This window comes from Schistocerca gregaria, chromosome 2 (genome assembly GCF_023897955.1).
Source record: "Schistocerca gregaria isolate iqSchGreg1 chromosome 2, iqSchGreg1.2, whole genome shotgun sequence".
In the NCBI taxonomy this organism is placed as follows: domain Eukaryota; kingdom Metazoa; phylum Arthropoda; class Insecta; order Orthoptera; family Acrididae; genus Schistocerca; species Schistocerca gregaria.
In genome coordinates this window covers 503412335-503435249 of record NC_064921.1, presented here as the reverse complement: position 1 = coordinate 503435249, position 22915 = coordinate 503412335, and the positions used below count along the sequence as shown (strand labels likewise).

The window sequence follows — 22915 nt, the reverse complement described above, 5'->3', positions numbered from 1 at the left end:
AGTTTTGTCACGAGATCTTTTAGTTGGCACAATAGTATTACAGAGATGCTCAACAAACTCCAGTGGTTCACATTACAAGAGACGTGTTGTGCATCATAGAGGCTTTCACTATTGAAATTTCAAGACAGCGCTTTCTGCGAGGAGTAGGAGCAAATGTTACTTACATCCACATACACCTCGCAAGTAGAACAGAAGATATAAAATGCAGGCTGGCAATAGCAAGAAAATGTTTACAAAATGGAAAAACATGTTAACATTGAATATAAACTTAAATGTTATGAAGTCTTTTCCAAAATTATTTTTCTTGATAAACAGTTCAGACAAAAAGACAAATAAATCTTTTGAAATGTGTGGCTACAGAAAACTGCTGAAGATTGTATTGGTGGAGTGAATAACTTATGGAGAGGTACTGAAATGAATAGGGGGAAAAAGTACAACTTTACTAAAAGAATCAGTCAGTTGACAGGACACATCCTGAGGAACCAAAGCACTGTCAAATTGGTAATGGAAGGATTTTGTGTGTGTGTGTGTGTGTGTGTGTGTGTGTGTGTGTGTGTGTGTGTAGGAAGGGGGGAGGGGGGGGGGGAGGGCAAAACTTCAGAGTAACAGGTCCGAATGGATGTCGGTTGCAATAACTATGCAGAGATGATGAAGTTTGCACAAAATAGACTAATGGAGAGAGCTATGTCAAATTAGTATCAGAGTGTGCTCCCTGCCACCATTAGATAAGCAGCTGCCAGCAGAAAGTCATATACTCCTAGCTCACTCATTTGTTATATAGTTTAATTCTTAATTTATTTGCGTGTTTTGGTACTTGCATTGTTTAATTCATAAATTTCGGGCGTATTACCGTATTTGAGAGTTGTAGCAACGCGTTTTAGTACCTGAATAGTGTAAATTCGCTTAGTCGTCTGTCTTCTATTTTTGTTTTGAACGGCCAGTGTCGGTTGGGCACAACCAGTGTGCTCCCTGCCGCCATTGGATAAGCAGCTGCAGCAGCAAGTCGTATACTCTTAGCTCACTTATTTGTTACATAGTTTAATTCTTAATTTATTTGCGAGTTTTTGGTGCTTGCATTGTTTAATTCATAAACTTCGGGTGTATTATAGTATTTGAGACTTGTAGCATTGCGTTTTAGTACCTGAATAGTGTAAAATCGCGTAGTCTCCTTTACTAGGCAGTCTTGTATTTTAATAACCATTTAAATTTTGTGTCGATTTGTTTGTGCTCTCTGTAGTTAATTCAGACATTCTTTGCACAACAGTTTTTAGCATGGATAGGGACTGCAACTGCTGTGTTCGAATGCAGGCTGAGTTGGCATCCCTTCGCTCCCAGCTTCAGGCAGTGTTGGCTTTGGTCACACAGCTTGAGGCTGTTGCCAATGGGCATCACCGTGGGGGTCTGGATGGGGGTTTGTCGGGGACGGCCAGCTCATCCCACGCATCCCCCGATTAGACTACTACTGTGGCTGCCTGGGATACTGCCCACATTGAGGCTGATCCCTCACCCGTGGTAAAGTGGGAGGTCATCTCGAGGTGTGGCAGGGGGCGAAAGACATTCCGGAGGGCTGAACGGAAGGCCTCTTCAGTTTGTCTGACGAACCGGTTTCAGGCTCTGTCTCCGGCTGATACTGATCTTCGGCCGGAGATGGCTGCTTGTCCTGTTCCAGAGGTTGCCCCTCAGTCTGCAAGATCCGAGCAGTCGCTGAGGGTGGGCTTACTGGTAGTTGGGAGCTCCAACGTCAGGCGCGTGATGGGACTCCTTAGGAATATGGCAGCAAGAGAGGGGAAGAAAACCAATGTGCACTCCGTGTGCATATCGGGGGAGGGGTGTCATTCCAGATGTGGAAAGGGTCCTTCCGGATGCCATGAAGGGTACAGAGTGCACCCATCTGCAGGTGGTCGCTCATGTCGGCACCAATGATGTGTGTCGCTATGGATCGGAGGAAATCCTCTCTGGCTTCCGGCGGCTATCTGATTTGGTGAAGACTGCCAGTCTTGCTAGCGGGATGAAAGCAGAGCTCACCACCTGCAGCATTGTCGACAGGACTGACTGTGGACCTTTGGTACAGAGCCGAGTGGAGGGTCTGAATCAGAGGCTGAGATGGTTCTGCGACCATGTGGGCTGCAGATTCCACGACTTGTGCCATAGGGTGGTGGGGTTTCGGGTTCCGCTGGATAGGTCAGGAGCCCACTACATGCAGCAAGTGGCTACACGGGTAGCAGGGTAGTGTGGTGTGGACTGGGCGTTTTTTAGGTTAGATGGCCTCGGGCAAATACAGAAAGGGCAACAGCCTCAAAGGGTGCGGGGCAAAGTCAGGATATCGGTATTGTAATTGTAAACTGTCGAAGCTGCATTGGTAAAGTACCGGAACTTCAAGCACTGATAGAAAGCACCTAAGCTGAAATCGTTACAGGTACAGAAAGCTGGCTGAAGCCAAAGATAAAGTCAGCCGAAATTTTTACAAAGGCACAGACGGTGTTTATAACGGATAGATTGCATGCAACCGGTGGTGCGTGTTTGTCGCTGTTAGTAGTAGTTTATCCTGTAGTGAAGTAGGAGTGGAAGTTCCTGTGAAATATTATGGGTGGAGGTTACACTCAACAATGGAGCTAGGTTAATAATTGGCTCCTTTTACCGACCTCCTGACTCATCAGCATTAGTGGCAGAACAACTGAGAGAAAATTTGCAATACATTTCACATAAATTTTCTCAGCATATTATAGTCTTAGGTGGAGATTTCAATTTACCAGATATAGAATGGGACACTCAGATGTTTAGCACGGGTGGTAGGGACAGAGCATCGAGTGACATTATACTGAGTGTACTATCCGAAAATTACCTTGGGCAATTAAACAGAGAACCGACTCGTGGAGATAACATCTTGCACCTACTGATAACGAACAGACCCGAACTTTTCAACTCTGTAAGTGCAGAACAGGGAATCAGTGATCATAAGGCCGTTGCAGCATCCATGAATATGGGAGTTAATAGGAATATAAAAAAAGGGAGGAAGGTTTATCTGTTTAGCAAGAGTAATAGAAGGTAGATTTCAGACTACCTAATAGATCAAAACAAAAATTTTTGTTCCGATACTGACAATGTTGAGTGTTTATGGAAAAAAGTTAAGGCAATTGTAAAAAGCATTTTAGACAGGTACGTCCTGAGTAAAACTGTGAGGGACGGGAAAAACCCATCGTGGTTCAACAACAAAGTTAGGAAACTACTGCGAAAGCAAAGAGAGCTTCACTCCAAGTTTAAACGCAGCCAAAACCTCTCAGACAAACAGAACCTAAACGATATCAAAGTTAGTGTAAGGAGAGCTATGCGTGAAGCGTTCAGTGAATTCGAAAGTAAAATTCTATGTACCGACTTGACAGAAAATCCTAGGAAGTTCTGGTCTTACGTTAAATCAGTAAGTGGCTCGAAACAGCAAATCCAGACAATCCGGGATAATGATGGGATTGAAACAGAGGATGACACGCGTAAAGCTGAAATACTAAACATCTTTTTCCAAAGCTGTTTCACAGAGGAAGACCGCACTGCAGTTCCTTCTCTAAATCCTCGCACAAACGAAAAAATGGCTGACATCGAAATAAGTGTCCAAGGAATAGAAAAACAACTGGAATTACTCAACACAGGAAAGTCCACTAGACCTGACGGAATACCAATTCGATTCTACACTGAGTACGCGAAATAACTTGCCCCCCTTCTAACAGCCGTGTACCGCAAGTCTCTAGAGGAACGGAAGGTTCCAAATGATTGGAAAAGAGCACGGATAGTCGTAGTCTTGAAGAAGGGTCGTTGAGCAGATGCGCAAAACTATAGACCTATATCTCTGACATCGATCTGTTGTAGAATTTTAGAGCATGTTTTTTGCTCGAGTATCATGTCGTTTTTGGAAACCTAGAATCTACTCTGTACGAATCAACATGGACTCCGGAAACAGCGATCGTGTGAGACCCAACTTGCTTTATTTGTTCATGAGACCCAGAAAATATTAGATACAGGCTCCCAGGTAGATGATATTTTCCTTGACTTCCGGAAGGCGTTTGATACAGTTCCGCACTGTCGCCTGATAAACAAAGTAAGAGCCTACGGAATATCAGACCAGCTGTGTGGCTGGATTGAAGAGGTTTTAGCAAACAGAACACAGCATGTTGTTATCAATGGAGAGATGTCTTCAGACATTAAAGTAACCTCTGGCGTGCCACAGGGGAGTGTTAAGGGACCATTGCTTTTCACAATATATATAAATGACCTAGTAGATAGTGTCGGAAGTACCATGCGGCTTTTCGTGGATGATGCTGTAGTATACAGAGAAGTTGCAGCATTAGAAAATTGTAGCAAAATGCAGGAAGATCTGCAGCGGAGAGGCACTTGGTGCAGGGAGTGGCAACTGACCCTTAACATAGACAAATGTAATGTATTGCGAATACATAGAAAGAAGGATCCTTTATTGTATGATTATATGATAGCGGAACAAACACTGGTAGCCGTTACTTTTGTAAAATATCTGGGAGTATGCATGCAGAACGATTTGAAGTGGAATGATCATATAAAATTAATTGTTGGTAAGGCGGGTACCAGGTTGAGATTCATTGGGAGAGTCCTTAGAAAATGTAGCCCATCAACAAAGGAGGTGGCTTACAAAACACTCGTTTGACCTATACTTGAGTATTGCTCATCAGTGTGGGATCCGTACCAGATCGGGTTGACGGAGGAGATAGAGAAGATCCAAAGAAGAGCGACGCGTTTTGTCACAGGGTTATTTGGTAACCGTGACAGCGTTACAGAGATGTTTAGCAAACTCATGTGGCAGACTCTGCAAGAGAGGCGCTGTGCATCGCGGTGTAGCTCGCTCGACTGGTTTCGATAGGGTGCGTTTCTGGATGAGGTATCGAATATATTGCTTCCCCTACTTATACCTCCCCAAGGAGATCACGAATGTAAAATTAGAGAGATTCGAGCGCGTATGGAGGCTTTCAGACAGTCGTTCTTCCTGCGAACCATACGCGACTGGAACAGAAAAAGGAGGTAATGACAGTGGCATGTAAAGTGCCCTCTGCCACACACCGTTGAGTGGCTTGCGGAGTATAAATGTAGATGTAGAATTGGAGACACCAACAACTCGATGCTGCATATTTAAAAGAATATCCCTTACTATGATTACAACAATACTTATTACACCTAAAATTTGTAAAATGCCTGAATTTTTTTTTAAATTACTTAGCCCATAATGAAACATTAATCACTCAACACTCAAGTACTGATGTTCAACCAATTAACGTATACATTCACAAAGTAGGCAAAAAATTATAGCTATAAAAAACAGTGCTATAATTAACTTTTTCTCATTTTGCCAAATTATCAGTGAGAAGCAAACACTTATTCTAAATAAAATTATGGATATGTCAACTTCTTCAAGCCATGTCAAAATATATTTGCCTATTTTCAATAAACAAATCTGCTCGTGGATCACATTTACTCTGAAGCCATCAACAGCTAATATAGCTCACCTTTAATATCAGTGTAAAGAAATAACTTTTTATACCTGTGCAAGGAGGTCTCTGTCAAGTGCTGGACATGTTATTTCCAACACCAGTAACGTTGATACCAAATCTTCAGCAGCTGCATCAGAATTTAAAACTGCTGCAGTGTCTGTGAACAAATTTATTGATTATAGAAGAAAACAGCCTGAGATTTGAAACAAAAATGGTAAATAGTAACTTTACACCAAAGTTTAGTTCTAATAGCATTTTCTGGAAGCCCACATTATACAGTCAAATGGGTTTTTGCCGTAACTTAGCTACCTTCTTATGATTATCCATTCATCATATTTTGTACATGTCATCATGCAGGAGAGCCTTATATTGCTATAAATGAGAAAGATAAAACGAACAGGAAATCATCAATTTTGAAAAATGTTGCTGCTTCTGCAGTTATGCTGAGTACCATTTATTACCTACAAGAAGTTATTTAATATACAGGTTGAACCTGAATTCCACCAGCAAAATTTCGGAGGCCCTTCAAGACACATTTTCTGACTATTTTGGTATAATGGACTTCTCATCTCTGGCGGCTCAAAACAGAGTAACTGCATTTGATTTGATTCCATACCCCATTTATCTTTGTATGTGGATCGCACTGAAAATATCTGTACAACGGTGGAAATGTTGACAGTCAGGACTGCGCATCTTTTGGAAACAAACTAGCATCATTCACTCACGGTGTTTGCTGCTTACACAAAGAGTTGGTAAATATGCACTTTGCATATGGGTTTAGTGAATGCAAATGGACAAGTGACACAGTGATACTATAGTGAGATGTTAGCACAGTGGCAGCAACCAAATCACAGTACATCTGCAGCTGGGTGTTGATGAATACTCTCTGTTTCATATTGTATGCTTTTGTGATTCAATGTTATAGGCTTTTTCACCGTTATGAAGGTATTTTCACACAAGCGCAGGTAGTGGAGTGACAAACCAAACAAATCAGAACTACATTATTACTCTGCAGTGTATCACTGTAGGTCACCCGTACCTTATACTGAAACACTCAGCAAATATCCCTGAATAAATTCCAAAATGTTGTCAATGAAATTTGGGCTCATCCTGTATACATGAATGTACTGACATTACCAGCGGCTTGTTTAAGACCTTCATACTACAATACAGAACACAACAAAAAGAGCTAAAACCTACATGGAAATTATTTGGGTGTCTTGTAATAACTTGTATGAATCACAACTCTTCTGAAGTTGATTTTTATTTTTACCCACAAATGTCATTAAAAACAAAATTCTGCATAGTAAGAAACTGTTGACAGAGTATCTGAACATTTGACATCAATCATTCATCTCTGGGAATCAAATTATGTAGTATGAATGGATAAAATGAGTATTGAAAAATGTGTTTTAGACATGTACCAGTAAATACCACATTCTTTTAAGACTCAAACTCTATGTATAAAACTGCTTCAAATGTCTGCTTACTTTACAAATGAGTTGATGTGTTAAATATTTTACATTAAGCACATAAGCAAGAAAAAGAATAGAAAAAGCTTGAAACTATGCTTCAAGTTTGTTGGAAATTGCTCAGAGCTCTATTATGAAACACTGGATGAATATAGTCTGAGTAATACGTATCCCATTTTAAGAAAAAGCAAGTTTTTCATGAATCTCTATGACGAAATCTCTCCTGAACTATCAGTCACACAGTGAGATAATTTTGCAGATACATTCAGTGGTGTATGTGAATCCTGTTCGAGACCTGTGCTGCGAGTAGTCAGTAGTAATGTAGAAAAAGTCTTGTTTTATGCTGAAATTTTACTGCATGAACAAGTGATATACATTTTTTCTCCTTTCATTGTGTGTGTGTGTGTGTGTGTGTGTGTGTGTGTGTGTGTGTGTGTGTGGGCGCGCGCGTGCACATTCACATGCATGTGGGGAGGGGAGGGGGGTGCGAGGTGCAATTAGAAAGTTTTGTGAAGGTCTGGCATTCTGTAATACTTGTATGTGTTAAACTTTTAAGGATTATACCTCTTAATGAGTAGATCACAGCAGCATTTAAATTTTTTAAAGCGGTCAATAATTCTGTAAAACAATGAAATGCAAATTATTGTTGCCCCTGGAAGCCATTGGAACGGCAGTCTACAACTGATGCCCGCTTCTGGCATAGTCTCTAAATAAAATAGATGTGCCATGCAATGTTTTGGATAATATGAAAGATCTGCTGTGATTCAGTAACCATAGTTGAAAGTTTTTACTAAAACAGAGAGGGCTTCACTACAGATTTAAACAAAGCTAACAAAACCTGAATGAAGATAAAATTGATCACATGTACAACAATTTAAAAAGCATTCATTCAATGAATTCAAGAGTGAAATCTTATCAGATAATCTCACAAAAAACTTAATTTGTGGTCTTGTGTAAAGCCAACAAATTGATCAATGTCAACTCTACAGTTGTTCAGTGATTATGGCAGTAGCAAAATAAACAACACAGAGAGGCTTAAATAAAAAATTCAGTCATCCAAAACCATTACACTATAGTAAATCAACCATGGTTCCTCCTTTTAATTGTCACACAAATACCAAAGAGATGGGCATCAAAGTAAGTGACCACAGAACAGAAATCAAGTAAAATTGTTGAAAAGAGAACCTGATGAAGCAACTGTATTGTTCTATATAGATTATGTGAAAAAACTGCTTGCCTTCAAATATAACTTTATTAAAGGTCATGGAGTAATATAGTGCTAGCCACTGGAAAAAAGGCATAGGTCATTACTGTTTTCAAGAAGAGTTATTGGACATGTGTACAACAGGAAGACCACATTTTAAAACCAATGTATTGTATAATATAAAACATTTGTTGTATGACATCTTATCCATAAGGATCAACGCAGTGATCTTGTGAAAAATAGCTCATTCTGTTTATGCACCAGTCAGTAAATACCAGCATTAAATTAAAGTTGTGTTCGTCAACATCTGAAAAGCATTTTATGAACAGCAGTCTGCTTTGGTGCATGAACCAGGCACCTACTGTGAAGGGCCATAAACAGTAAAGCTCACTTAACAGTCACTGAGGAGATACTGTTGTCAGCCCATTGATTCATCTAAGTGGTCAGTTGCTCAACAGTTGCATGCCTGTCCATCCATACACATTTCTACAGCCGTTTTTCACCACTTCACCAAAAGCCCATGGTGTACCACAGTTGCCTTGGCACTGCTTTTCAATAGCATCATTGCGCCATCCACGGCATACTTTAACAGCAGCAGCACAAGAACAGTTTACAGCTTCAGCCATTTTTAAATGCTTCCACACATGGGCAAAAAGCAGCAATCATGCCCTTATTCACATCAGGTAAATCACTCCCTTTCCATATTACAACAACTGCACTGATTTCCACGTCCCCCATCCACTGCTAGTGCTGCCATCTGCCTCCTATGAGTGGCTGTGGCATGTTGCATAGAATATGAGCTGTGGTCACATTAATTTGAGTTGACCATATATAATCCATCTCACTACCACATAAATGGTGGGACCAGCAGCTGTTCTACACATCACAAACAAGGCCCATACAACATTTGGCCATTTGTAGACGAAATGTGTTGTCATCAGATCATATCCTTCCTTTCTTTGTCTACAAAGTATGTTATGTTAATTCCATAAATATCATTTCTACTCACTACATTTAACTTTTACATATGACACAACTTGCATTTTTTTTAAATGTACTGTGCGTAATGGCAGTGTACCAATTGGACATGAATTTAAATGCTACATATTACTCCTCATTGTCTGATTATTACAGTCTGTTCCATTCTTGAACTGTGGTCCATATTTGTCTGAACTGCCACTCCCTGTTTTCTCCAGGTTCAGAAACCGAAAGGTTTGGTTCAAAAAGACCTTTAAATTTTTCATGCAGTTACATAATGATAAAAAAATTACAGGTATTTCATGTCTTCCAATCAAATGCAGTTAACAAATAACGCAAGGAGACTATTAAAAGATCAGTGTGCTCTCTCAGACAAGAAAGATTATGCACCAATAACACAGCTGTGGAAGTTTGCTCATTATCTTCCATTCATTACTTTTGCTGAAAGAAAATGTACTGTATTTTCTAAACTTCAGTGCAGTTTGGTTTCTAATGCTGCTGATCTGCTAATAATATATGAGGGCACTGTATTTAGAACAATTAAGGAGATACAAAAATATACACAGATGATGAATGTGATAATCTCTAGGTGTTCTAACACAACTGCATTTCATTCTAAATATGGCATGAAAATTGCGCATGTAATAGTGATTCATCTGATAGTTTACAATTATCAGGTTATAATACACAAATTTTCTTCTACAATCTCAACCAGTTATAATATTTCATCTTCTCTGCATGCCTACCTACTGTTCCATGTCATTCCATTTGATAGGTAGTGACCCATTCCCAAATAAATATTTGCTATTTAATCCCAGATTTTTCATGAATCAATTACAAACATTTCTTAAAAGGGAAAAGGGAAGTTAAAAGTTTTATTCTATTTATTGGAGCATAACAAAGAAACGGTAAATATTTTTGAAGCCTCAATGCAAAACAGTGGGTAAAACTGACAACAGTAGACCCAGCAAACAATTCTGCAAAGACATAAATAGGACATTGTTAAACAAAAACTAACAAGTGATGGAAAGTGAAATGAAATAGTAATTGCTGCAGTAAGTCATGGAGTATCAAATATGATGGCCACGAAGTGCCTTTCATGTAAATACAATAAAGGAGACAATAACGTCAACGGAATACTCACGGAGAAAAGCTGCTACAGAAACTGAGTAGCCTGGGCTATGCTTTTCCAATTCTTTGCCAGTATTGTGATATCTCAACTCTAAAAATAGTTTATTTTGCTTTAGTGCACTCTATTCTCTCTTATGAAATCCCATTTTGAGTGTCAAATCGTAGTATAACTTTTGTGATGGATAAAAAAACCTCAAAGATAATGAAGCAGGTGTCTCCATGTACCTCCACCATTAAGCCTATTTTCGGGAAGATACTTCCTATTCCCTGTATTTATAGCTTAGAAATTGTGACTTTTGTAAGGTTCAGAAAAGTCACTCAGAATCCCTAGGTCAGGGTTCTTTCCTTCTCATCCCGTGCGGTAAGTCTCATTTGATGTGGGTTTCTAGGTGGCTTTTCTGAACTGTACCCCTTTTCCTATGCCTCTCCAATCCTTATTCTTCACCCCTCTTTCCTTCCCCTTCAACTCTTCTGCTAGAAGAAAAGGCACTGGCTCCAAAAGGTTGTAAAAAAAAACTTGTGTGTGTGTGTGTGTGTGTGTGTGTGTTCTCCTGTCGCCACTTGATTAGTAGATTTTTTAGCTAACCATTTACATCATATTGTCAATAATCATGTTTACAGCACAAAACAAACACACACACACACACACACACACACACACACACACACACAACTGCCAATTTATTTGCAAAGCTATAACTGTTTAGGCTTCCAAAACCAGAGTCAGTTGACATAAAGGTTTTCTGGGCATCGTACTGCGCCATAATGTAAAAAACCGTATTGAAGAAACCAACATTTCTGTAACAGTGGCCTTCTTCTGTGTCTACACAAAGATGTTGCAAATTTCCACAGTCAAATATTTCAGTATCACAACCATTCAGAAAACCAAACTGTAAATGCTCAATATATTATTTGGCATCAGATAGCTAAGTAATCTGTACACATGATTTTCAAAAATTTTGGAGAATGCTGGCAAAAGTGAAATTTGTCAGACATACACAGCCTTTTTTTTTTGTTGATATTTTATGATTAACATTATATTGTCACAATTTCATACTTGATATTTTTCCTGGTAAGCTTGTATTACTCAAGTAACTTGTAAATGATGCAACTACATATGTTTTCTCAGTGCAACAATTCTTGGTAACTTCCTCAGGTTTGCAGCCAAGTCCAAAACTCAACATGACTCAAAAGGACAGGTGTACACTCGCGCGCGCGCGCGCCCGCGCCCACACACACACACACACACACACACACACACACACACACACATATCCATCCGCACATACACAGCTGTGTATGTGCGGATGGATATGTGTGTGTGTGTGTGTGTGTGTGTGTGTGTGTGTGTGTGTGTGTGTGTGTGCGCGCGTGCGCGCGAGTGTACACCTGTCCTTTTTTTCCCCCTAAGGGAAGTCTTTCCGCTCCCGGGATTGGAATGACTCCTTACCCTCTCCCTTAAAACCCACATCCTTTCGTCTTTCCCTCTCCTTCCTGAAGAAGCAACCATCGGTTGCTAAAGCTAGTAATTCTGTGCGTGTGTGTTTGTGTGTTTTGTTCATTGTGCCTGTCTGCCGGCGCTTTCCCGCTTGGTAAGTCTTGGAATCTTTGTTTTTAATATATTTTTCCCATGTGGAAGTTTCTTTCTTATATATAACTTTTTTGACACACACACACACACACACACACACACACACACACACACACACAATCCTTCTGGATCTAATACACTGAGGTCAATGAAGATAATACATTTAAATTTTTTGCAGAAACATGGGTTATTATGTTTTTCATGAAACTTAACCCACTGTCACTGTAACTGTTTAAACAATGCTGGCTACTGGCACCAGCAACACATCATATCATCACCAGAAACACATCATAATATCATTAACTAACATTACAACTTAAACACACTGAAAATTATTTCATGGCTAAACAATGGTTTCAAAGTCGCAGTAACTGAAATAATTTGAAGAGTGAAATTCAGTTTTCTTAAGTTATTATTGCTTTCTAAACTTAATTCTACCTTTTTCCATCTTGCACAACTTTTGCATTCTCCTTAGAGATTACATTATTTGCTTCAACTGCTTCAATATCCCATATATTCATGTTCTCTCTCAAATAAGTGTTGAACTGAAATATATTTTGATCACCATCTTAAGTGAAATATGGCATACATATGACAACTGTGCTGTTACAGCTATCAGATCTCTACCATTTTATGAAGAAAGAAGTTTTGACAACATTTTCAAATTTCGGCTACATTTTCCAAGTAAAATCATAAGACTATAATACTGCAATTACTGTGAGCATTTTTAATTTGTCTCATTTTCCTTAATGTGCAAACTCTGTTCTAGATAATGAGGCTGTATTTTTAACTTTGGGTTTAAAACGACACAGTTCAAGAAAATACCATCTTACCGGCAGTGACAGATCTGTAAAGTCGAAAGTTAGTTCATTTCTACGACATGTTTATTCAGAACTGCTGAACAGAAATTGTCATATCTCTGTGAAGCGATATCAGATTCACCAGGTGCTGATATATAAGCCTGATTTGGTAAAAGGTTCAAGGTATATTATCCTTTTTCCAGTACGATAACAAAATTAAAACAAGAAATAACTTATTTATGGCACATGATGTAATACACATCAGTTAATAGATATTTACTTAATCAAAAGTCTATTCTTGCAAGAAAAAAAGAGAAATATGTTTTAAAAGGAATAAATTTTTAAATAAATGGCAAAGTAAGTATTTCAGCATTCTTTTTTCCACCTAGCTATATTCAAGAATACTTCCAAAGTTCATTTACTGCATACATTCTAGTACAGGTCTGCATTCAGCATCTTGAAATCACGACAATTGTAAAATCTGAATACATGAAAACAAAGTTGAGAATATGCCTGCTCATGTGGTTTTAGACCCCTGAATTTTGAACACTATTCCACAGGGAGTACCTTTCATATGGCATAAATTTCCAGAATCTATGGTGAGAGTAGATTATCATTAATCATGTTCAGCTAGGCAACACATTCTTTATCAAAAGCTGCAGTTATAAATGACATTGCTCTTTAAGTCACAACAGGCATGGTTCGGCTGACTTCCACAAAGACGATCCTTCGTTCTGAGCCTGGTGTTGCCCTCTGTGCTGAAGCTCAGGTGGCTTGGTGAAGCAGCATACTAGTGCGCCTTGTGTTTGCATCCAAACGGGAAGGTTCTTCTTATGGAGAAGGGACACAGTTTGGTAAGTGGCTAGAATGCGAAAACACCGAGAGTGTCACTGTACTGCAAAGGAAGACGGGCTGCATATTGTAGTGACACAGGTAGTATGCCATATTCATCATGTTGGTACTCGCAATGCAACATTATCATCAGCTGTCCTAGAACTCATGTATTGCACAGTGCTCGGCAGAAGAACTAGGCTGAGGCGTTGTCAACAAAATTTGGGTACACCTGTAGGAGAGTAAATGCAGAGGGAACTTTTATGAGGAGAAATGCAATTCACTCAACAACTTTGTGAATTGAACTGATATATTCTTTGCTCACTACCTATGTGCTTTCTAATAGTAAGACTGTAAATTTGACTTTCACCTCTTGCCAAGTATTTTATCTTGTATGTAGGAAACACTATGCAAGAAGTTTAGTCCTGTGTTCTAACGCTCAATTTTTTGTGCCATATAATTCAGGTTGAGATTTATTAGTTGTGTTTAAGGAAGTCTCTGGCCATGCATTTGGATTCTGGCATATCAGAGTGATTCAGGTAGGTGACACACCTGGTTAATTAAAGTTCCCTTAAAATGATCACATTTTAATTTAAGGTTACCAAGGGTAATTTGCCTCTCCATGCCCAGCAGCTGTGGCAAGTAAAAACAAAAACCCTGTTGGTGTTGCATACACAACATTTTACCGCAGCTACATATGCATTGATTGTCAGTTGCTATGTTGTCAGTGTACGCAACATGCGAGTTGTACATTCGCCACTTTTAAGTGGCTGTGTTCATTTTGCTTATGAGTTACACTTAGTTAATCTCAGTTAAGGGCTCTAATTGTAGGCATGGATACTGTATGTTAATAGACCCCTTTACAAGCTTTCATTTTAAGGGAGAGTTTTTGGTGTGTTATTTATAGTTTTTTTCCTTACTATGATTCTAAATTGTAAGTCATCTTGGGGTTTTGAAATGTAAGTTATGCTGGGCATGCTAATGTTTTTTTAAAGTTATCATTTTGAACTTTCTGGTTAGCATTCCTGCGTCAGTTTTAACCATCTAGCATGGTGTACTGTTTTTGTTAAAAATTGATATAATTCTAGTGATAGTTCAGTACCTTAAATATGCAGGTAAGAAATTTAATTTGGGAATTTACAAATCCTTCAGAAGATGTTATATAAATGTATTATTATTGCTACCTTCACCCTTCGCTAATGTGGTCTGACCAAAATTTTCCACTTGTGTGTACCGATGACCAAAACAAATAATACAGAGTGGCACACATAAAACTGGCACCTGCGCTTAAAGGAATATGAATGAAGAAACTCAACATACATCATCGCTTTCTTATATTTTTATTGTACAGTTTCATTATTAACTAAGTAATTAACAGTTTAAGTAACATATTTTCCTTTAATAGTGTAATAAGCATATTTTAGAAGGGAATTTAAAGTCTATGTTCAAAATGTTCTCTGCTAACATCCAAGGAAAGTTGTGCATGTCGAAGCATGTTAAGGAAGACACTTTTCAGTACTCTTTGAGGAATGTTCGAAATTTCTTCACATGCGTTGTTTTTCAATGTGTCAAGTGTTCTGGAATTGTTGCGGTAGACTCTAGCCTTCAGAAATCCCCAGAGGTAAAAGTCGCATGATGACAAGTCGGGAGAGCGGGGTGGCCACAAGCCCTCACCAATGGTCCTCGAGCTAAGGACAAATCCGGCTTATCAGAAGTTGCCCCATCTTGCTGGAAATATGCACAACATTTTTTGTTTGGAGTCAACAGAGCTGAAAATTCATTGAAGAGTTGCAAGTAAACATATGTGTTTGCAAGTAAACATGTGTGTTTAAGTTTCGTTTAAGAACAATGGCCCGATAATTCTGTTACTAGATACAGAACACCATGCACCAATTTTTAAATCGTGTAACGGCTTTTGCAGTATGCCATGGGGATTCTCTGTAACTCAGTGTCTTGTGTTTTGTGAATTAACGTAACCTGACAGATGAAACCAAGCTTCATCTGTCAAAAAAATGAGGAATGGATCAAGATGTCCCCCAGTGACATTTTCCAGCAACCAATTACAGTAATGTGTATGATTACCCTTGTCCGCTTCTTTTATTTGCTGAAGAACACTCACACAGTAAGGTTTCATTTTTCAACCATGAAGGATGTGTTGACATGACCTGCGAGATATTCCACATTGCTATGATAATTGTCGTGTTGACTTGTAGGGACTTCTTTCAATGTGTGCGGTCACGTTTGCAACTTCAGGTGTATGTACAGTCGGTGCATTATTTCTCTTTGAATTAATAACACTGCCTGTCGAATGCCACTTTCTCACTAGATCCTGAATAACTGATTTTGCAGGAATATTACTTTCAGGAAACTTTCCATGAAAAGTGACACGAACAACTTCAATGTAATCAGACCGCACACATTCTTCAACAATGAACACACATTCTTCAATGGAGTAAGGCATGACAATGAAGTACACAATTTATAATGACTACTTTCTATATGCTGCTGTTGGAAGGTGGCAAAGACAATGACAAGCCAGTAATGTTACTCATGCGCATTCGCAGTCCGTTTCGGGCCGGTTTTATGTGCACCACTCTGTACATCTTCATCTATATCTGCAGTCATATTTTGCAAACTTCTCATCATACCAGTTATTATATGTTCTTTCCTTTCTATTCCCATATGGAGTGTAGGAAGAGCTCTGTAATCAATCTAATCTTGTCCTCACAATCCCTGTGGGAGTGATACATAGGAGATTGCAGTATATTCCCAGTGTCACCATCTGAAGATGGTTCTTAAGACTTTTTCCAATTGGTTTTCTTGGGATAGCTTACATCTATCTACAAGCATTTACCAGTTCAATTTCTTCAGTATTGCTGTGGCACTTTTCCAGGGCTTAAACAAACCTGTGGCTGTTCATTCTGCTCTTCTTCATATGCATTTAATATCCCATGTCAGTCTTCTATGGTATCTGTTCCACACATAAGCAATATTCTACAATGGGGAGCATGAGTGATTTGCAAGCTATCTCCTTTGTAGATTGATTGCATTTCCCTAGTATACTATCACTAAACTGAAATCTGCCAGTTGCTCTACCTATGACTGAGCCTACGTGATCATTCCATTCTCTATTCTTACAAACTGTGACACCTCCTACAACGTATTACACCTGTGACCATTTGTTTAACAATATTGGATGATTCATACAAGTACTATGTAAGTGATTTCCTTTGTTGATTGATTGCATTTTCCCAGTATTCTACCCAGAATCAAAGTCTGCCATCTGCTTTACCTACAACTAAGCCTCTGTGATTGCCCATTTCATATTACAAAATACTGTTACACCTAGGCATTTATAATGAGTTGACAAATTCCAATTCTGACTCACAGATATTATAGTTACATGATACAGTGTTTTGAGATCTGTGAACTGCATAATTTCATATTTGTGATCATTTAGGGTAAGTATCCAATCTTTGCATCACTTTTATATCTTATCAAGGCTTGACTGAATATTTATGCAGCTTTTCTCAGACACTACTTCAGTATAGATAAACATATCATTGGTCATTAATACAGAACTTGAACAGCAATGGTCCAGGCACACTTCCCTAGCACACATGTGAAGTTACTTCTACCTTTTGTTGAGGACTCCCCCTACAACATAACGATGCTTTAAATAACAAGTGTGTTTGTGGTACTGTGTCTTTTTTTAAAGCATTTCATTGTAATGAGTTGTTGTAGAAGCAACTTCAAGAATGTATTATAATGTTTCATGTTGTTGTTGTTGTCGTCAAGACATTCAACTTACGTACTCATTACTTATCAATCACTCATGTTAAAATCATAACACCCACTGTTACGTAATTAAAAGTACCTTATTGTTTTTGCATAATTTAATCCCAATAATTTGGAATTGTTCATAATTCACTGTCAGTTTTATTCCCTTGGCTCGATTATAATTTTGTGAATAGCATCATGCACATCGTAGAAATTTTAAAAAAACATGGTGAGTTATACAATTTATGTTAATTATAATTATCTTGTGAAATCTGGTGGTGCTGTTAATGCACACTATTCTTATTTTGAGTTTGTGAAATTAATGAAGGGGCAGTACTTCAAATAGGTGGTGTTTGTTTATATTTGTGAACTGTACGTAAACTATGAATTCTGTGTAGCTTCATTAATTTATACAAACATATGTAATACAACTCAAAACATCTTAGGGACACTGGCTGATTTGTAATCCTTTTGAGGGTTGTTGTTGTTGTTGTTGTCTTCAGTCCTGAGACTGGTTTGATGCAGCTCTCCATGCTACTCTATCCTGTGCAAGCTGCTTCATCTCCCAGAGCCTACTACAACCTACATCCTTCTGAATCTGCTTAGTGTACTCATCTCTCGGTCTCCCTCTACGATTTTTACCCTCCACACTGCCCTCCAATGCTAAATTTCTGATCCCTTGATGCCTCAAAACATGTCCTACCAACCGATCCCTTCTTCTAGTCAAGTTGTGCCACAAACTTCTCTTCTCCCCAATCCTATTCAATACCTCCTCATTAGTTACATGATCTATCCACCTTATCTTCAGCATTCTTCTGTAGCACCACATTTCGAAAGCTTCTATTCTCTTTTTGTCCAAACTAGTTATCGTCCATGTTTCACTTCCATACATGGCTACACTCCATACAAATATTTTCAGAAATGACTTCCTGACACTTAAATCTATATTCGATGTTAACAAATTTCTCTTCTTCAGAAACGCTTTCCTTGCCATTGCCAGTCTACATTTTATATCCTCTCTACTTCGACCATCCTCAGTTATTTTACTTCCTAAATAGCAAAACTCCTTTACTACTTTAAGTGTCTCATTTCCTAATCTAATTCCCTCAGCATCACCCGATTTAATATGACTACATTCAATTATCCTCGTTTTGCTTTTGTTGATGTTTATCTTATATCCTCCTTTCAAGACACTGTCCATTCCGTTCAACTGCTCTTCCAAGTCCTTTGCCGTCTCTGACAGAATTACAATGTCATTGGCGAACCTCAAAGTTTTTACTTCGTCTCCATGAATTTTAATACCTACTCCAAATTTTTCTTTTGTTTCCTTTACTGCTTGCTAAATATACAGATTGAATAACATCGGGGAGAGGCTACAACCCTGTCTCACTCCTTTCCCAACCACTGCTTCCCTTTCATGCCCCTCGACTCTTATGACTGTCATCTGGTTTCTGTACAAATTGTAAATAGCCTTTCGCTCCCTGTATTTTACCCCTGCCACCTTTAGAATTTGAAAAAGAGTATTCCAGTCAACATTGTCAAAAGCTTTCTCTAAGTCTACAAATGCTAGAAACGTAGGTTTGCCTTTTTTTAATCTTTCTTCAAAGATAAGTCGTAAGGTCAGTATTGCCTCACGTGTTCCAATATTTCGACGGAATCCAAACTGATCCTCCCCGAGGTCCGCATCTACCAGTTTTTCCATTCGTCTGTAAAGAATTCGCGTCAGTATTTTGCAGCTGTGACTTATTAAACTGATAGTTCGGTAATTTTCACATCTGTCAGCACCTGCTTTCTTTGGGATTGGAATTATTATATTCTTCTTGAAGTCTGAGGGTATTTTGTCTGTCTCATACATCTTGCTCACCAGCTGGTAGAGTTTTGTCATGACTGGCTCTCCCAAGGCCGTCAGTAGTTCTAATGAAATGTTGTCTACTCCGGGGGCCTTGTTTCGACTCAAGTCTTTCAGTGCTCTGTCAAACTCTTCACGCAGTATCGTATCTCCCATTTCGTCTTCATCTACATCCTCTTCCATTTCCATAATATTGTCCTCAAGTACATCACCCTTGTATAAACCTTCTATATACTCCTTCCACCTTTCTGCCTTCCCTTCTTTGCTTAGAACTGGGTTGCCATCTGAGCTCTTGATATTCATACACGTGGTTCTCTTCTCTCCAAAGGTCTCTTTAATTTTCCTGTAGGCAGTATCTATCTTACCCCTAGTGTGATAAGCTTCTACATCCTTACATTTGTCCTCTAGCCATCCCTGTTTAGCCATTTTGCACTTCCTGTCGATCTCATTTTTGAGACGTTTGTATTCCTTTTTGCCTGCTTCATTTACTGCATTTTTATATTTTCTCCTTTCATCAATTAAATTCAATATTTCTTCTGTTACCCAAGGATTTCTAGCAGCCCTCGTCTTTTTACCTACTTTATCCTCTGCTGCCTTCACTACTTCATCCCTCAGAGCTACCCATTCTTCTTCTACTGTATTTCTTTCCCCTATTCCTGTCAATTGTTCCCTTATGCTCTCCCTGAAACTCTGTACAACCTCTGGTTCTTTCAGTTTATCCAGGTCCCATCTCCTTAATTTCCCACATTTTTGAGGGTATAGATAACTTAATTTTTTTAAACAAAAAAGAAATATTTGTATACAATTGTAAAACCAATTTATTTTGCACTGAGATTGTGTTTGTTTTTATTTCTTACAGTCACAGGGTTAAAATTTTATCTGTAATTAGTATTGTTGTTGTGTGTAATATGATACTGAACATTGTCAGAAGAAAGTCCATAAAGTGTTAGTCAGGACACAATTTCTATGGGACTGTTGGGGGATTGCTGCATGTCTGTTGAGGGAAATGGTTTCTGTGTTATGTAACATGGACAGTGGAACACATGTAATGGTGCTCTTGTTGCTAAGACTGTAGGATGTAGGATGGACCAAACCAAGAAAGAAAGTCTGTTAAACACGAATTCTAAAATACATACCTAAGGAGCTATGAGTATCTGTTTATCTTCAATACTGTGAAACCCATCTGTTCTTCTGCAGACTCTTTGGTTTCCATATTTTTTGATGAGATAGTATGGACCAAAACCCAAAAACTCCAGTAAATGGCCGCTTGTTCAGGAGAAGACACATGCTCCATACTGGCCACGATGAAAAAGTGCTCACTGCTCTTAAGATACACTTTTTCAAGAACACGTTTAACAGACATCTTTTTCTATTTTTTGGTCCAGGCTACCATACTGAAGGATTCACTCTGTCAATGAGGATTCTGCCTCAAAATGCAAAATTATCTTGTAAGAGTTATTTCATAATGAATTGCATCTGCATGAATTGTTTTATCACAGATAGTTTGAAACAGCTTTATTTTCTCCATATAAATATCAAAAATGTAACCAATTTTCAGTTGCTAGGAACTGCACATCTGGCAAAGCACAATTTCAAAAGGGAATGTACATAAGAAAGTGTTTACAAAGTAAAGAACAAAACCGTACAAAAATGGAACTGTGTATAAGTGTGCTCATCAGTTATACTCCTGTGCCAGGTAAACTGTGGGTAGTTGAATGGTCTCTATATGACACACACTGCACATAGAAATGTGTGCAGTTGTGGGCCATATATGGCATCACAGAACAAAGAATTGCATACATTTATCTTAGCTGAGGTGGGTATTTTGTGCACACTAACTTGGCAGATTTAGGTGGGGATACTTTTAATTATTATCGTTGTGTAAGATACCAGGAAAAGTTGGGCCAGAACGATCTCATTTATAAAGCTGCCAACATCAGTAAGAAATAGTGCAGTAGCCGTTACCAAATGTGTTGTGCTCTCTGCTTTGTATTAAGTGGTGTGTTGCACATTGTTTTCTTTTCTTATTTTGAAGTGAGTTCTCACTTCTGGTCCATCAGGTGATTCCAATGTCACTCTTACAATGCCAGAAGGGACTGGCAATCTCTATAACAATGTGTCAGTTCTGCTTCTGCAAAAACATAGAAATCCGCTGCAGGCTGGCTGCCCTGCAGCAGGAAGGTGAGGCTTGTCGCCTCGCACTGTTCCCCACCCATTGCATGGTGTTCAGTTCCCATTCATTTATGCTCATGACCAGCTGCCATTTTATAGTGTCTGCACTTATACTGACCAACATACAAGAAAGCTCAATGCATTTCAACCACACCAAGAGTCTTCCTGTAAAGCCCAAATAGAGTCTTGTCACCTCTACTTCTACTCTCAGAAGTCCATTGGTAGTGTTGTCAATTTTGGGTAATACAGCTATTAATACCATTGAGAAGGCTCTGAAATATGCTAATCAGGGCATATATGTAACAGACCTGAAATCAATGTTATGCCTCTGTAATTATCGAACTGGGTAGGGAAAGAAAATAACGTCAAGAAACACTTTACATCAAAGCAGCATTCTATTCTTCAGGAAAAAAAATGGTGTCATCATTTGTTGAAAGCTTGAATCGAGCCAGAAGAAAAAAGAAGCTAAAGCATTTCATAAAAAAGCTACTGAAGCTCTTGCAAAGGCGAACATGCCACGCAAAAAGTTATTATTACAGAGCATAAAAGCTAAAAGCTACTCATTCTCTTTCATTACCATTTTATCTCAAATATTTCTATTTTTTATGACAAATTTCAAAGCACAAGTCTTTATCTTCTGGCACATAGCATGGCAACTTTCTAAATTTGTAAGTTTCAGCAGTACAAAAGATATACACTAATTTCTATAAAAACTGATGCCACATTTTCAATTCCGTAGTCATTACGCTCTCATCTCGTCATTGCCATTTCAACCTAATAGAACTGATATGGATCTCAATTAAATGTTACATTTATAGCACTATCAAAAAATAATAACTAAGCCGTTGTCAGTCGGGGCACTTGGCACTGAAAGGCTGTTATGAAAGTTACCTCTTAAGAATGGAAGAAAAATTTCAATCATACACAGCACATCTTGACTATATTGTTATTGGAACTGACACATCATTAAATAACGATGCTGACAGTGTCTCTTCCACTGCATCTGGTAGTGATGTGGATAATTCAGTAGAGTTTGTTCATTGTCATCACAGAAGAGTCGCACAGGTATATTCAGCTGAAGTGTGGCGGTTGCTGTTTAAGTATATTCACAGCAAACATATATTGGTAAGTTTTGACTATTAACAAGAAGGCTGTTGTCAGTAACTGAGTCTGAATGTTCAGTCTTAACCACACGGTAATAATTTTTGTCATGTTACAAGTATGTAGCAAGTCTGACTAGAAAACAGGTTAATTATAAACCTAGTACACATTTTCTGTCAATGGAACAAAAACAGGCAACTGCAGACATTTTGACCTGCTAGTGTAGTATCTTCCATCACATTTAACTCACATCATCTATTGTTAGAGGCCTCCTGTAGAGTTTTGGTTTGGACAGATGGAAATATGTATTCCTAAGATACTGTGTCTAATTTAACCACAATTGAATAATAAAAATGCTACCTGCATGTCAATAATTTGGTAATGTCATGATGAAATAAATTTTTGTAAATTTTCTGTACATCATACAAAAATTTGCTGTCACAAATAAAAATGAAATGAAAACATAGTGAAGATCTTTCACAAGACACTGATGTCTGTTCCT

General features: G+C 38.5%; 1 protein-coding gene across 1 annotated transcript in view; it reads right to left on the bottom strand.

The window, feature by feature from the left end:
* The window catches only part of LOC126328531 (TATA-binding protein-associated factor 172), a 274135-nt gene that overhangs the window by 102137 nt on the left and 149083 nt on the right, over positions 1-22915 (bottom strand). The window contains exon 22 of the mRNA XM_049996048.1: positions 5555-5661. Within this exon, the coding sequence (XP_049852005.1) occupies positions 5555-5661 (107 nt within the window). The remainder of the gene's footprint in view (positions 1-5554; positions 5662-22915) is intronic.